The following is a 15,633-nucleotide window of genomic DNA, read 5'->3' on the forward strand; positions in this document are numbered from 1 at the left end:
CTGGTATGACATGGCAAAGCTGAAGGCACTTTTATTGTAGTAACGTAAACAGACAAAACAAAAAACCAGGAAACGCCTCTTGTACGGCGTCACGCCACACTAAAGACAGACATAGCTGATTGTAGACTGACTAACACTGAATGCCTGTGTGCTACAAATATTTCTAACTTGTCCCTTTCTCCATTGCTGCTAATAGTTCCTGAAAAACCTTGGCTTAAGGTCAGTACAACCAACATGGGCACAGCTCTCCTCCAGTGGAATCCCCCAGCAATAACTCACGGGCCCCTGCAAGGCTATCGTCTCCGCTTTGGCCGTAAAGATGTGGATCCGCTGACTGTTATTGAGTTCGCAGAGAGAGAGAACCACTACACAACCAAAGAGATCCACAAGGGAGCCTCTTACACTTTTCGCCTATCGGCGCGCAACAAGGTGGGCTTTGGTGAAGAAACGGTCAAAGAAGTGACCACAAACGAGGACGTTCCGAGCGGCTACCCTCAGAACATTAAAGCGGAGGGCGCCACCACCTCCACCATTCAGGTTAGCTGGCAACCTGTGCTGCTGGCAGAACGAAACGGGCAAATAGTGAAGTACGCTCTGCAGTACAAGGACATCAACAGCCCGCGCAGTCCCTCAGAACTCTTCATCACTGCCCCGGAGTCGACAGTCATCCTGGATGGCCTTAGGGCCGATACTACTTATGATATTAAAATGTGTGCCTTCACCAGCAAGGGCGCTGGTCCCTATAGCCCAAGTGTCCAATTCAGGACACAGCCTGTGGATCAAGGTAGGACCAGTCCCTGAATTTTTTTTAGGCCTTTCCCTTTAAAAAAAAAAAAAACAATAACAAGCCGACCTTTCCCTGCTCTGCCCTTTCCAATCACTTCCCTAAAAACCTCAAAAGGCAGAAGTTGTCAAAGTACGGAGTCAACCCGAAGACTTCGGTTCTGACACACTGCCCTATCATTAGTCTCTTTAATCTAACAGTCATTTAAGAAATGCACGTGGAGTAAGTATGTACGTCTCTTTGTCTTGTCAGTTAAGCAAAGGTCAGTCATTAATTTTAAGAGCTGGTGGGTAAGAAGGTAAGAGGATAGTGTTGAGTTCAGAGTAGTACTGCTGCTTTCAGCCTGGTTTTAAAGAAGGCATCAGGTAAGCAACGATGTGGGACCTCTGTCGGTAGATTTGTTTTTTTTAAAAAAAGAGAGCGAGAGGATGTTTTGTGTCTAAATCACGTGCTCCCCCTTTCTTTTAGCAGTGTTTGCAAAAAATTTTCACGTGAAAGCTGCCATGAAGTCGTCGGTGCTGCTGACATGGGAAATTCCAGACACCTACAACCCTGCTCAACCTTTCACTGTGAGCATTGCCTAGCTCAGTATGGCACTTTCATATACACGCAACAAAAAGCCTTGTAAATACTTGCAATGTATATACACTACATTAGAAATCATGTGGTATTCTACATGAAACCTCAAGTGAATCATCCTCTTACAGATCCTCTACGATAACGGGCAGAGTGTGGAGGTCGATGGGAAGTTAACCCAGAAGCTAATCACGGGTCTTCAGCCTGAAACTCAGTACTCTTTCCTCTTGACCAATCGCGGCAACAGCGCAGGAGGTCTTCAGCACCGCGTGTCCACCATGACGGCCCCGGACGTCCTCCGCACCAAACCCTATTTGGTCGACAAGACCAACTCAGACGGTATGGTGACTGTGGAGCTACCTGCAGTGGAGACTTCTGAGAGAGTAAGGTAAGCAGAAAAAAAAATGTGTGCATGTGTTTTCCTTTTACTTTTCGATTCATTAGTGCTGCATAGATCAGAAGTATTGTTTTCAGTCCTAAATTGAGCTCCATCAGTGAGATACAATACATCCATTGCAGCTATGCAGTCAAACACATAATAACAACATAAGTCAACAGATTAGCTTGGAGCAGCGTTCCAGAAAACTCTGAATTTCCTGACCTGGGTAGTGTATCAAAATGTGTCTTGTTGGATATTTAAGTCGTTTCCCACATCCACATTACTGATTTGTATTTCCTACTGTTGCTCTGTGAATGGAAATAAACAAGTTAACTTGATAGCTGACCTTGTCAGGGGTAATTCTTCCAAAACAGTCATTTATATTCATCCCTGCATTTCAGTGTAATATCCACTTCACCTGAGTCATTACACAGTGGAGCACCCCGGCTCATTTAAGCACACTCCTCTAAGCCCTATAAAGTCTCTTACAGCCTTTCAACAAAGCCCAGGGTTGTCAGAAGGCCAAGGATCACATCCGATTGCAGAATGAAGCTCCAAACCCATCTTGGGGTTTTCTTTATTCCTTTTTAAATCGGTGGTTACATTTGAACCACTATCTCCCACGCCAGAGCTTAAGCTAATTAGTTTCCCATTAGCTGGCCACACTGCTGTCCTGGCTAATGCTAGCTAGAGCAGCGCCCAAACCAGGAAGCCCAAATCTGGCAGGAGGTCGTTATCTCTGTTGCCACCCCGATGAAGAGATGAAAAACCCATCTCGCTTTGCTGAGCTCTCCTAATTAGCCCACAGGGGGCCTAACCGAGGTATAACCATATTGCCTGACTTCAATGAACATGCTTGAATTAATGCAGAAAAGAAATCCCTGATCAGATGATAAGAGATCATGTAACTTGCTAAAAGCATGATTTTAGTCTCTTTGCACTAAAATCATGTAGTCATCAGCAGACTACGCTTTCTAATACGGACAGACACTGAAGGAGCCGTTGCCGTGGCTCTTCTTGCTGTGTTGTTTATTCCACTGAGTCCACCCAGTCCAGAACAATTTGTATTTATATAACACTTTATATTTTGCAGGGGTTATTATATTGTGGTGGTACCTCTGAAGAAGCAGCGCACCGGCAAGTTTTTCAAACCCTGGGATAGTCCTGACGAGATGAATTTGGAGGAGGTAAGCTGAAAAGGATGATTTGGTTTTAATTGTCATAATTGGTTGTAATGGCTATAATTTTTTTTTCTTTTTATCTCCTTATTATACTCAGCTTCATAACGAGCCCTATAAACTTTGCGCACATGCAGCCCGCACACGTCTTTTCCTTCAAACTAGGAAAAAAAATAAGGGGCTGGGAGAACAGCAGATGAGTCCCGCTGATTGACGCAAATAGCTGCAGAGAGCACTGTTCATATGGAAATGAGAACATAAAGTAGCCATCAAGTGCACTGCAAACTCAAACCCCTATCCCCACCTCCTCCTCCTCCTCTTTATGTCTGTGGTAATTACCTGAAGAGCTGCATCAGGCCTTCATGTCTCTTCTCATTCCAGGCAAAGCTAGGCTACCTGCATATCCACAAAACACTTGACAACTTTTATATTTAGCCAGTCGGGATAATTCGAGGGGGGTGAGGGGGGTGGGGTGGGTCTGGGCTATGCATTGATGTATGTGTAAGCAAATGTTTAAATTCGAGGTGGAACATCGCCGGCCGAAAGCAGGCTGGCAAAGAATAGCACTCGCAAATCGAATCTTGATAATTATACGTCAATTTTTAAATCATGAGATGTCGCACGTGTCTGGAAGGCTGAAAGAAAAACACGCGGCGTCTCATCTGGTATCGGCTTTCCAGCTCGTGCCGATGTGTCTGTAGCCTTGACCGATTGGCCAAAAGTCACCCCTCTGTCAGAATTTATTTGTTTGTCAATATTGGCACTCACCTTTTCACAACTTTTCCCAAGGGCAGCTAGATTTAGCTGTGTTGACAGGAGAGATGATTGAAGACATTATCGGGCAGCACCAACAGCCCCGCAGCCAAAACAGAGCACACACAATGAGCGCACCCTCTCTAAAGTGAATGACAGCCGCGCACGCACACACGCACAGGCCGTGGATATGCATTCAGACGACGAAACGACTAGCCAGGCCCGATTAGCATAATTATCATCCGCGCTTTGTACCAGAAATTTAAAATCTGATGGCTCGTACGAAGGGCACAGTCCTTCAGCCTATTAGAGTCGCAAGCGCTAAAACTAATCGCCCAAGGAGGCAACAGAGGAGGGAAGAACGGCAAACAAATAAAGCACAAATTAAACGTGAATTTGAACATGTTGCTAATTTAATCTCAATATATATAATCCAGCTCTACACATCTTTCATTCGAACTGAAGGCAAAGAATTAAAAACGCATAACAGTAGTCGTCAAACACAGAAAACTCTTCTATTTGTCTACATATTTCATCAAAAAATCTTTCTGATGCTATCAGCAAGAGAAGAATAATTGAGCTGTGTAAGTTTTGAATTAATTTGGTGTCTTTTTTACTGTTTGAAGCTGTTGGATAATCCTCAGCTGTTTTATATGCTGGAAATCCACACAATCTTTTAATCTGACAATCTTTTGTAGTCCAAAAAAACACGAAATAAGTCATTGATCTTTTCTTGTAATGTTCTGCCTTTTTTTTTTTTGCAATCAGCATTTTCGGCTCAGCGATCAGGGGAAAAAAAGAAGAAGAAAAAAATCTAGATAGAGATATTTGGTTTGTGTGGATTTGTTTTCATGTGTGTGCCTGTGTGTTATCAACTGTCTGCTTCTCACTCCTCACTGTAGCTGCTGAAGGAGATAAACCGAACGAGCAGGGGCCTTCGTTTCCAGAGGCAGGCAGAACCCAAAGCCTATATCGCCGCTTACTTCAAAGACCTGCCCAAACAGTTCACCCTGGGAGATGGCAAGATCTATGGGGACTTTGAGAACAAGCAACTTCAGAATGGCCAGGAATACATCTTCTTTGTGCTTGCTGTTCTGGAGATGTCCGAGAATGTAAGTCTACCCCGTGATACTCGAGTATAAGTTTTCTTCCCGTTAGGAAGCCCCCTTGCTGATGATTTCACATTCTTTGTTCTTAAAATAAAAAAAATAAAAAGCAGCTGTCCGTGTTAGTAAGCAGAGGAGGTTAAACGTGCCGCGTCCTGGCTGAGGGTTGGAGCCGGCTTCTGGTCAGATGTGTTACTCTGAGTCCTTTTGAGGCGTTGGACTTTAAAACTTAAAGCTGCAGCCAGAAGAAGCTGACCCTTGCTGCTTTAGGGAGAGAAGCCCCTTAAGACCTTAGCTGATCGCGAGAACACCTCGATAACAGCGCTCCTCTTTAATTGCATCCAGTGTGCGGTCCGCCTTATCTTCGCTGCTGCAGCTAGTGTGTGTGTGTGCATTTGTCTGTCTGTACTGAAGACCAGAAAGCTGCATGATTAGGCAGCTGCAGGCAAGATGATGGAGTTGATGAGCTGCAGGGTCTATAGTGCTGCCTCACACTCTCTCCACTAACCCTGAGTTCAGGTAGAGCAAAAACGATAATGACGGACGGAGGGAAATCTCTAATTTGCCCACTGAAGCATATATTTTCTTCCCACTGGACCTTTTTTTTTTAATCTTCACTTGGACTGTGGAATAGTTCAATCAAGGCTCCAGTATAGGAGAGATACTAAAGATAATTGTGATTGGTCAAAGTCCGGCTTAGAAGGAACTACACAGAAAAACTTTGAATTGGCTTTTAATATGTATTGTTGGTCATGCCTGTCTTCGCCAAGATATGCTCTGCAGTGGCCGTGTATTAACTGAAGGTTTGCAGTGCTGCTTTAAATACCTCAGGCACCCAAAAATAGGTCTAGATGTACTAGCCCGCTCTCATTCCCAGGGCGTCAAATACTGACGCTTTGTCAAAGCTGCTGGCATCTAAAAGACACGCATGAGGTGTCATTTAGCATCAGAGAAAAGTGAGAAGGTCCTTACCCACATATGGAGCGTGTTAGAGACCACTCCGTGGATAAATGTTATTTTTAACACCCCCTAACACTTTTTTTTAACCAACGAGAGTTAGAGTAAAAAGAAGCGGAAACAAAACAAACTGTTAAATCCGGATATAAGAGGGTATCAGACTGCGTGTAGCACATTTGACACCCTGGAAAGCGTTTACATTGGGTTTGTTGTATCCGCCAACACTTTTGATGTCGAAATGATAAACAGAAAACTGGACAAACTTTTCATTTTTTTTAAAAATGGCGCGTATTTCAGAACATTTACCTTTAATTTGTTTTTCCCTGGCTCAGATTATGTATGCTACCAGCCCCTACTCGGACTCGGTCGTTTCAGCCGACATCGATCCCCAGCCAATCATCGACGAGGAGGAGGGCCTCATCTGGGTGGTGGGGCCTGTGCTAGCTGTTGTCTTCATCATATGCATCGTCATTGCCATCCTCCTTTACAAGAGGTGAGGATTTAAAAGGCTAATTAACACACAGGGGAGCACAAGCATGAGAATCCGATTCAGAATATACAGCTAGCTTAGCGTGAAAAGACACACTAACACGCAAACACCTCAGACTCTGATACCAACGCCCGCTAAAGGGGTTGGCCTAACTTCTGGCGCCATATCTCTGTATCTAGTTAGCTGTTAAACAGCTAATGTTAGGGATGTGTTTCTTAGCAAATGTCTGTGATTAGCTAAGGCAGTTAGTCGTAGCTTTAAACTCCACATTCCACTGGAAATACCAGCTGCATACTTTAAAAATGTATAATACAATAAAGAGCCATGTATCTTTTTCCCCTTCAGTGTAGGTGGGAAGTCATTGAACTCTATTTCTGTGCTAGTGCATATTGACTGCAAAGGAGACAGTATAAAACGCATTTTACTACTTAGACCGCATACGTGCACTTTAAATTCATGTCATCTATAGTCACCGAGCAACAAGTGTTACCAATAAGTATTTAAATGTATTTTAAAAACCCCACACATGAATTTGCAGTTAGCACATTTGAGTGCAGATGCTAAATGTAAGAATGTAGCTAAAACCATAAGGTGCATTGATCTTCAGACAAGCCGTGACTGTCAAAGCCAGTTGCGCGCGCGCGCACACACACACACACACACACACACTTTTAATCTCTTGTAAGTGAATTCAAGAATGCAGCTACCCAAGCTGTCAAGGCATGAAGTGCAGTCGCCCACGATCCTTCAAACAGACACGTGCGTTGACTGAAAGTTAATCAGACACGTCCCTCCGCCCCCTGCACGCACAAACACACACTCTTAAAACCATGTAACACTGTAAAAAAAACACTTGCTGTAGTGCATTTTCACACTGAATCAAAACAGCCTCTCTTTTTTTTTGCCTAAAACCCCCTAGTGGTAGTCAGACCTCGTGCTGTCACTGCTCATCAGTCAAGCGTAGGAGGGGAGAGCTTTGACTATCTGCTGCATGTCACCGCATGTGTGTGTGCAGCCTTTGAAAGGCCCTGGGGCCTGGGATAGCTTCCCAGCCTCTTCCTTTATCCCACTACCTATTCCACGGGAGGGGGGACTGAGCTCGTGATCCAGGCTTTGACCTTATGCTGCCCTCCTGTTTTGCCGGGACAGGCACATATTGAAGGTGCACACTTACACATCTACACACTTTGCTCTCTTGTCCCTTCTCACCTTTTACATAAGGCAGATTTTCTGCAGTGTTCATTCAATCAAATGTCCAGGCCTAAGCAGAATATAACAGTCGTCCTCAAGGTTTAATTTTGGAAGGGTAAGATTAGTAACTGAAGAGTCAGCACAAGCCCAAATCACATAACAGTACCAATACCAAAGACCAAAAAAAAAAAATCCATCAATACTATCAGTGTAATGTAAAGAGGTTTAGAGGTACAGCTTTATTCTGGCTCTTGCATTTTATTGTCCTTGGCATTCGTTCATATAAAATTTGAGATAATACAAAGGTGACTTGAAAGTGAGCATGGACTGCATATGCAGCTGGCTTTGGTTTTTCCATTCGTGGCAGGCAGATTTACACATCGATTACCCAGCCAGTGTCACTGCCACATTAGGGAACATTTAGTGCATAACCAGCATATATTTCTCTTGTCAAGATCAATTTTTATGTGACAAAAGTCGCCTCCTGTGCAAAACAAATGGAAACAAGCATGTTCTGCTGAGCTATAGGAAAGGGCGTGGGTATGACGAGCAGAGAGAAACAGAAGTCAGGGCCAACTAGGGTTGCGGTGCGAACGCAAGCAAGGTATCCTCATCAGTGCTTTAAATCAGTATTATCATTATTGTTAGAGTCATATTACATTAATCTGCCTCACTGTAGTTTCATGTGGGCATTTAACACATAGAACAGAAGGGCAGTGCTCATTTGTGTTTGTTTGATTTTTAAATTGGTGCTTAACGTTACTGCGTTTGCAGAGATGCTCATTTATTGCTCTCTCTGACTTGCAGCAGTACTACTACTCTGTTTCCGTGTGCTTGGGCCACAGTGTACTGTATACATTACAGAGAGTGGATATCTCAGTCTTAACGAGAGCACATCCACCCCCGCTGATGTTATCGTTATTAGCGATCTCGCAGGGGGGGACGACAGGATGGTCGGACTGCCAAATCAATAGAGCGCAATCTTTTTGTTTTAAATAACACAAATTTGAACCCTCTTATGTGCTTGACTTGCGCACATTCATCCCAGATCCTGATCCCACTTGAACGTGCCGACGTCGTGACTTTAATAAATGCAACAGTGGTAGGCAGGAGAAGGCAGACACAGCAATTAAGAGTCAAGAGATGACTTTTATGCTCGAACAAGAAGCAATCAGCTGAAACTGCTTGAAATAGCAGAGATACAATGTACAAATCTTGGATGCACCTGGGAAACTGTAGCATTTGAAACAAAGAGCCCCAAGGCTGCATAATTGAGCATAATCTCTGAAGTGAAGCATCACTAATCTCGCACGCGAAGCAAAAACTGAGATATGATTGGTATCGTTTGTCTCTCATGCAAGCCAGCCATTTACTTATTCTAAGGAAAAGTTTATGGCATTCTCCAGTATACAAAGTCAACGGTCTTACCACCTAATGTTTTGTTGATATTTCTTTTCTTGCTCACCAATGGAGCAGCAAGCCGGACAGGTAAGAGTGAGAAAGAAATAGATAAAGACCTAATTCCTTTCAAAACCCCTTTTTTCCCCCCCCTCGTCCTTGCTGTGCATATGATACCTAAACCTATAGAAACTGCTGTCTCTCATTTGGAGTTGAAATGACCTGGGAAGCATGTTGCTTACACCTGCTGTGTTTGATAGCAGGAGATCAAAGCACAAACAGCTTGACCTTTCCAACTGCTAATTGTATTCGTGGTGCAACATGACCCCCTAACTACATTTACATCTGTGAAAGTGGCACTTGATTCGAAAATCTAACAAAACTAAAAAAGGGAGTGGAGCAATTTTCTCTGAAACAAAAAACACTATCAATATATAATGTAATGCACTCTTAATACCAACCCCAGCTACAGCTTCCAAATGACTAAAAAGTTGTATCCAAACCTTCGCCTGACATTAGTAGTGAAAAGGGAACAAAAGGCTTTGCTAAAGGTAGCATTTACTGTCTAAGGGCGTATTTATGGCTTTATACTATAACGTGATGTTATTTTGCCTACCTCTTATAGCCCTATGTACTACAAGAATGTAGCCCTGTCACTTCCTTAATTACATATGTGCCTTCATTATTCATGAGACCGCGAGGCAAGCTTTGAGGTTACACAATAACAATTAAGAGTTTTGAGTACAAATTAGTCAAATAATCTCCCGGAATTAATTAAAATTGACAATTTGCTCCACAGAAAACGAGCTGAGTCTGAAGCTAGAAAAGGTAGTCTCCCCAACAGTAAAGAAATGCCGCTTCATCATCCCACTGATCCAGTTGAGCTGCGACGTCTCAACTTCCAAACACCCGGTAAGTATCCCGAACGATGCCACATGTTGTCGTCTTGGTGTGGTGTGAATTTAAGACTGAGGATGTCAGTGCTACTGAGTGCTTGCTTTAATTAATTCAGCTAGCCTAATATGACCTCACTGTAAAAAAAAAAACAAAAAAAAAACACATCATCTTTGCAGTGAGATTGGCACAGACTGTGTGAGCAGTTTGCAGGTAGATAATGGACAGGTGCTTGAGAAGACACAGAGGGTCAGTACTGACACGGGCCTCCCTGGAGACATTTCTCAGGGAGGAAATGGAGAGGCAGAAATGCGAGCTTGACAGTTTCGTGACATCTGTCATCTTCCTCTGCACCTGGGTTATACAGGTCATCCAGACCTGTCACTCTGTAGCGGTGTAGTCCTGTTAGAACAAGGAACATCGCAGAAGTTGAGCGAAATACAGAACGTCCGTGTGTTTCATTCGGTATGCAGGCCATAGGGATACGAAAGCGGTGACAAGCTGTAAACAGCGATGTTTACTCGCGCCGACCTTTAGTGCTGAGGTGAGCGGTCGCGCCGCGGCTCAGTCGTGCGGCCGTTTCTCGCCTCGGGAAAAGACGGGAGTCACAGTCCATTTATCGCCTGGAAAGGTGCATCTTTGCCTCCATGCTGACCAAGAGTGGCACACTTGACTGCCGTTTGAGTTCCTCTGGCACTCGCTGCTTTGGGACAGGTGTTCAGAGACTGCCAATAATGTTGTAATATCAAAGCCATATTTTTCAGGTCGGCTAGTATGAAAGGAGGATGAATTATCCCCGCAGGCTCATTTTTGCTAAAGATTATGCATATTTATGAATGCTCTTCAATGATTTTAGGGGCCATTACAGAGTGTTTCATCCCAGCAGAGGGGTATTTTTCCTTTTGGCTCAGAGTGATCTCAACTATCCTTCCACTATTTCGCTCACCTCTCAAGCCATCACTTTTCCCCCCAAACAGCCTTTTTGAGAGCTGGTATCTTGGCTCAAAAAGGGCCAAACATTTCTTTTTCCTACCACCTGACCACTTTCTCTCAAGTCCTGAAGCAGCTTCTACATTAGACCACCTCTCTCCCCTACTCTCTCTCAGCTCTTTACCCCGTCAATGGACATTTTCATCTTAAGGACGCTTGATGTTTGAGCGACAGTGTGTTGGAAAAGGTACCTTCATTGTCCCCCAGTGGTGGAAATGGATTTTGAGTAGTGGGTTGCAATAGAAAGAGCCTTTGCCATCTTTCAGAGAGACGCGAGAGTGGGTGGGAAAACGCTGCAGCTTCCATTAGCTAATGCCCACTTGTGCCAGAAACCAAAATGAGATATCACCTCTGCAGAGACAGACTAACACCCAGCTGGTGTGTCACAATGGCGCATAAATTCTTAAGGTGGAGATCTTTTGCCATAGTCCAGATGTTGACACCGTAAACAAAAAGGAGTCTTATTGAATTTTCTTTCATCTTTTTCCCTTTATCTAAGCTCTTAAATATACCGACACCTACACATAGACTATTGCATTGCTATTATACTGCCAAGTCTCCAAGTAGTACGTTCAATACGTTGTCACCCCAGAGCATCAAACACTAGAGCAAAAGAGACAGGACTTTTAAGACACTCGGTGAGGCAAAAATCTGCCGATATTCTTTTTCTTTCAGACACATAAAATATAAGCAGATCCCCTAACGTTTCGTCTGTGTATTGATGAGTTCTTGCTAAGATAGTGTGACACTGCAGCTTAAAAATAATCTTGTTGTACTGTCACAAAAAGCTACTCCTTTATGCTCGTCTAAACTGCTCAGATTAGCGGGTTGTTTGTAGCGTTTCAGTTCATATCAGTTGTATTTATATAGCAGCAATTCACAATAACATTCCCCTGAAGGTGTGTTATATTGTAAGGTAAAGGCCCCACAGTAATAGAGAGAAAACCCCAACAATCAGATGGCAGACTATGAGCTAGCACTTGGCAACAGTGGGAAGGAAAAAGTCCCTTTTCAGTAGTGTAGCCAACAGAGAGGTTGCTCTGTGGTGGACAGGCTATCCACATAGTTAATAGGGTGCTTCTCCAATCTCTTCTATAGTTTTTTAACTTTCATGCATCAGCTGTTATAAATGGTGATATTGGTGTATCTGCAAACAGGTAATATCAGGCGATATATATTAGCAGGGCAAAAATATCAGCTTTAATAAAGTACTGAAATTCTTTCAGCTTCTGCTGTTATTTTGCATTGATTTCTTGATGCACTGGTTGCAGCAACACTGGATCTTAAGCAATGACGATGCTCACATTTGCAGAGTATGGTACTGACATAAGTTAGCCTGCCAGGAGATAGCGGTTTGTATCTCATTTTGGACTCTGTGTTGCTTGATTTCATTTTTGCTTTTTACTTGCTTTATGCTTCTTAGTTTTAGATACCATAAAGAGAAAGAGATTATAGTTTGGATAAATGTGTGAAACCCCACAACAAACCCTGCAAGTCGAAAAATGTGCCGCTTCCAAAGGCTTGTTTTAAAAAGGATTATTGGACAAGCTGAGAATGAATGCTTGGTCTAGCTATCGTCATGAGCCGGTGTCGTCTCACTAACAACAAAGGCCACCTGTGAGACACAAAAGCAGAGTTTGAGGGAGGATCAAGAATCAGCTGATACATTACAATGTAAAAACAGTGGCAAATAAAGCGGTCGCAGTGATTTGCGATTCTGGGATTTTCAGTTCCCCGTATGCTTTCTTATTTCCATGAAATAAGCATGGTGGCATAGCAAAGCTTCTAGCATGGTGATTTGTATGTTACTAATGAATGTCCCATTTAGAAAACACATAATCATGCAGCTCCCTCTTGTCACATTTCAATTTCTACCTTCTCTTTGTAAAGACAATAGTCATCACATTGCTCTGACGTCTGCAATATATTTAATTCCACCGCCGTTTCCTCCACAGGTTCAGGTGCGCCCAGTCACCCCAGTAACCTCCATTTGTCAAGTTAGTTGGTCTCGATTACACATTTGACACGACTTGTTTTTGGAATATTTTTTTTCAGCTTTAACTCCTTTTTTTTCTTTTTTTTCTGCCTTGTATCTCCATCCCCATCTAATCCATCTTATGTTAACGCTATATCATCACAGGAGGCGGAGTTTGAAATGACAGCCTTGAAACCATGTCATCACTCAAAGCAGACGTCAACATCTGGCCTAACATTGAATGTCTTTTCGTTTTGTTTCGTTCTGTTTGTTTTGGGATGTTCGTTCGTGTCTGTGCTTTAATGTCATGCTAACTGTCCACTGCAGCGTGAATAACGTTCTTCTCTCTCAGTAGGGAGAGGTCCCAGTGGGGGCAAAGTGTGCTCGGTGACTCCTCATTGGCTTCTGTGCCCATATTCTCTTTACCAGCATGGTCACTGCTTTGAGTGAACAAACTAGCCTAACAACGATCCGCTCTTCCATTTTCCCTGTTGTAACCACATGCCGCTTATCTAATGATTCACCGTTTGCTTGTGCTTGGGTGATGCCCTCTCAAAAGACTTGGGGACTGACCTTGGGTCCGATGTGATTGGCAGGTATGGCCAGCCACCCTCCAATCCCTGTCATGGAATTAGCGGATCATCTGGAGCGCCTGAAAGCCAACGATAACCTCAAGTTTTCACAGGAGTATGAGGTGAGTGTCGGAAAATTCCTAATGTTGATTGAGCTCTGTGAGTGTGAGTCAGCTGCTTAAACTACAACTTTTTGGGGGGATGTTGGCCAAATCACATAACTTTACTTAATTAATATTAAATTAATGATCTTTAGTTGCATGTGTTTGGTGGCTGGCTTGCCGGTAGGGGTGTTGGCAACTACTTTCATCACCAAACTAAGGCTTCAGGCTGTTTGACATGTCAACACAGGTATAATTAATAACACTAATAATGGCACATTCCATTTCTAGTTCCAGGACCCTGCTATTGTGCCTGCTGGCTCAGTGACATTGCTCCCCGAGGCAGCTGAATGGGTTATTAATTTCATTAGTAACACCTGTGCTTTTTTCCGCTTTGACAAGTGTATGCTATAAAGTAAGCCTACATGACTAAAATGTCACGGCGGCAGCCATAACATATATCATTTTATGATTTAAAGGTGAACTCTCGTCATTAAAAATGATGCTGTTGGTGCTTCCAGTATTTAAGGGGGTGGGAAAATAGATAGATAGATAAATTATATCCTGTATTTGGTGGCTCATTTTGTCACCCAGTATTAATTTATAATGAACAGGGCTGAAGCGGTGTCTCTAGTCTTCAGCTGACTCATCAGATTTCGTCATCCTCAGTCAGACAAACTCCAACTCCACTGTTTTGGACTGCAGCTAGCAGTGCTGGCTCGGCTCGGCTCTGCTGTGAGCTGCAGAGCTACTCTCACCAGAACATGGAGTCATGGAAAACTGGCTCATGTGCGACTCCACCAAGATCACCGAGGTTACAGATCAGCATGGACTACCATCGCTAGCTGCAGTTTATACGTTGTAGTTGGAGTCAGACTGTGGAGCATAGCAGGCCACAATTAAGTACGTAACAATGAACGTATTTGCAGAGAAATGCCTAAACAAAGTTAATGATGAGAACATGTTAATAGAAGCCATAGCTGTGTGTCTCCTTGTATATGTGCATGTATCAGTGCTATGGGAAACACTCCCATCTAAACATTAACACCTATGGTTCAGTAACTACTGTCACCTATGCATACTGACCATGACAATCATCAGGATAAAAGTGCATTAATGAACAAGTGTCACGCAATCAGGCCTTCGGTTCCCTTACCTGCTGACTGTATTCAGGCAGTTGTAATTGTTACCTGCGTATTGCCATGTAGATGAAATTACACTGGCAGAACACTCATGGTACCTCAAAATACACGCAAGCAAGAGGCGCTTTCTGTACGAGATATGAACCGTCACCTTTTCTCTGCCAATTTCTCTCTGCAGGTCCTTCAACAACTCCAAAATCTATGAGGTCACTGTATGGGTGCCTGCCAAGCTGCCCAATCATTATTGCAGCTTAAGTACATTGAATTCCAATTTCATAGTGCTTACTCGAGAGCAGTGGAAAGCAATTTTGCGAGCACAATGAAATAAAGATTCCTATTATGAGCAATGTTGCAGCCCACTGTTTCAACATATTTTGATAAAATATCAGGCTAAGCCTGCGGGTTTGTCTCCCACATATTTCTGCTTAGGTGATTTCTGCAGACAAAGAACTCAGTCTTAAAATAAATTCCCATTGGGCTTAAATGTAAAATAAATGAAAACGCCAAGTTAATCATACACACCTCTGCATCATCTGTGTAATACTTGTTTAACCCTAAAGTGCTTATATTTTTATACTTGTTAAAGATAAAGAAACTATGAGCAATAAATTGCACCAAAATGCCAGATTTTAAACTTATTGATCATACAGATGATCAAAAAAGTACGATCATTCTCATAGTTTGCTATTTTGCACTTGGTCTTCCGTCGCCTTCACTGGAGATTAACTCAAAAAAAACAAAAATCATTAATAGCACAGGAACAATATTTTCCTGTTAATGCGAAATGAAACTCTATCTATCACGTCTTTATGTTTTCCCTTTGTGATATTACATTTTATAGTTCACTTCTCTGCAACGGGGGACCGTTATCAAGCCCTGCTTAACAAATCTGAAGGAGGGCCTGGATATCAAAACTGAACTAGTCTCAAGTGTAGCGCTCTACTATGAGCCATAAAATCCTGCTAATCAAATAAGAAAAGCTGATGTGAACACAAGCAATTTCCTCTGTGACCAATTCAGAATGCATTATTTTGTTAATCTAATCTTTTATATCTAGAGGTTATTTCATGCCAAAAACAACACATAGTTCAAATAGTTCTGAGAAGTGGGGAATTCACATTCATGGCAAATGCGCCCTTCTATATGT

The 15,633-nt window shown here is 42.9% G+C and overlaps 1 protein-coding gene across 21 annotated transcripts in view; it reads left to right on the top strand.

The window, feature by feature from the left end:
- ptprda (protein tyrosine phosphatase receptor type Da) overlaps positions 1-15,633 on the top strand; it is a 414,186-nt gene that overhangs the window by 378,171 nt on the left and 20,382 nt on the right. For 7 of the 21 annotated variants that reach the window (XM_087837434.1, XM_087837449.1, XM_087837458.1 and 4 more), the window contains 9 exons: positions 197-784; positions 1,253-1,353; positions 1,492-1,748; positions 2,833-2,926; positions 4,573-4,782; positions 6,066-6,226; positions 9,612-9,724; positions 12,652-12,693; positions 13,268-13,365. In XM_087837434.1, the coding sequence (XP_087693560.1) occupies positions 197-784; positions 1,253-1,353; positions 1,492-1,748; positions 2,833-2,926; positions 4,573-4,782; positions 6,066-6,226; positions 9,612-9,724; positions 12,652-12,693; positions 13,268-13,365 (1,664 nt within the window). The remainder of the gene's footprint in view (positions 1-196; positions 785-1,252; positions 1,354-1,491; positions 1,749-2,832; positions 2,927-4,572; positions 4,783-6,065; positions 6,227-9,611; positions 9,725-12,651; positions 12,694-13,267; positions 13,366-15,633) is intronic. The other 14 variants (XM_087837479.1, XM_087837532.1, XM_087837527.1 and 11 more) reach the window with 5 other exon arrangements.

This window comes from Neolamprologus brichardi, chromosome 3 (assembly GCF_056152115.1).
Source record: "Neolamprologus brichardi isolate AB-2024 chromosome 3, ASM5615211v1, whole genome shotgun sequence".
NCBI classification, from domain to species: Eukaryota; Metazoa; Chordata; class Actinopteri; order Cichliformes; family Cichlidae; genus Neolamprologus; species Neolamprologus brichardi.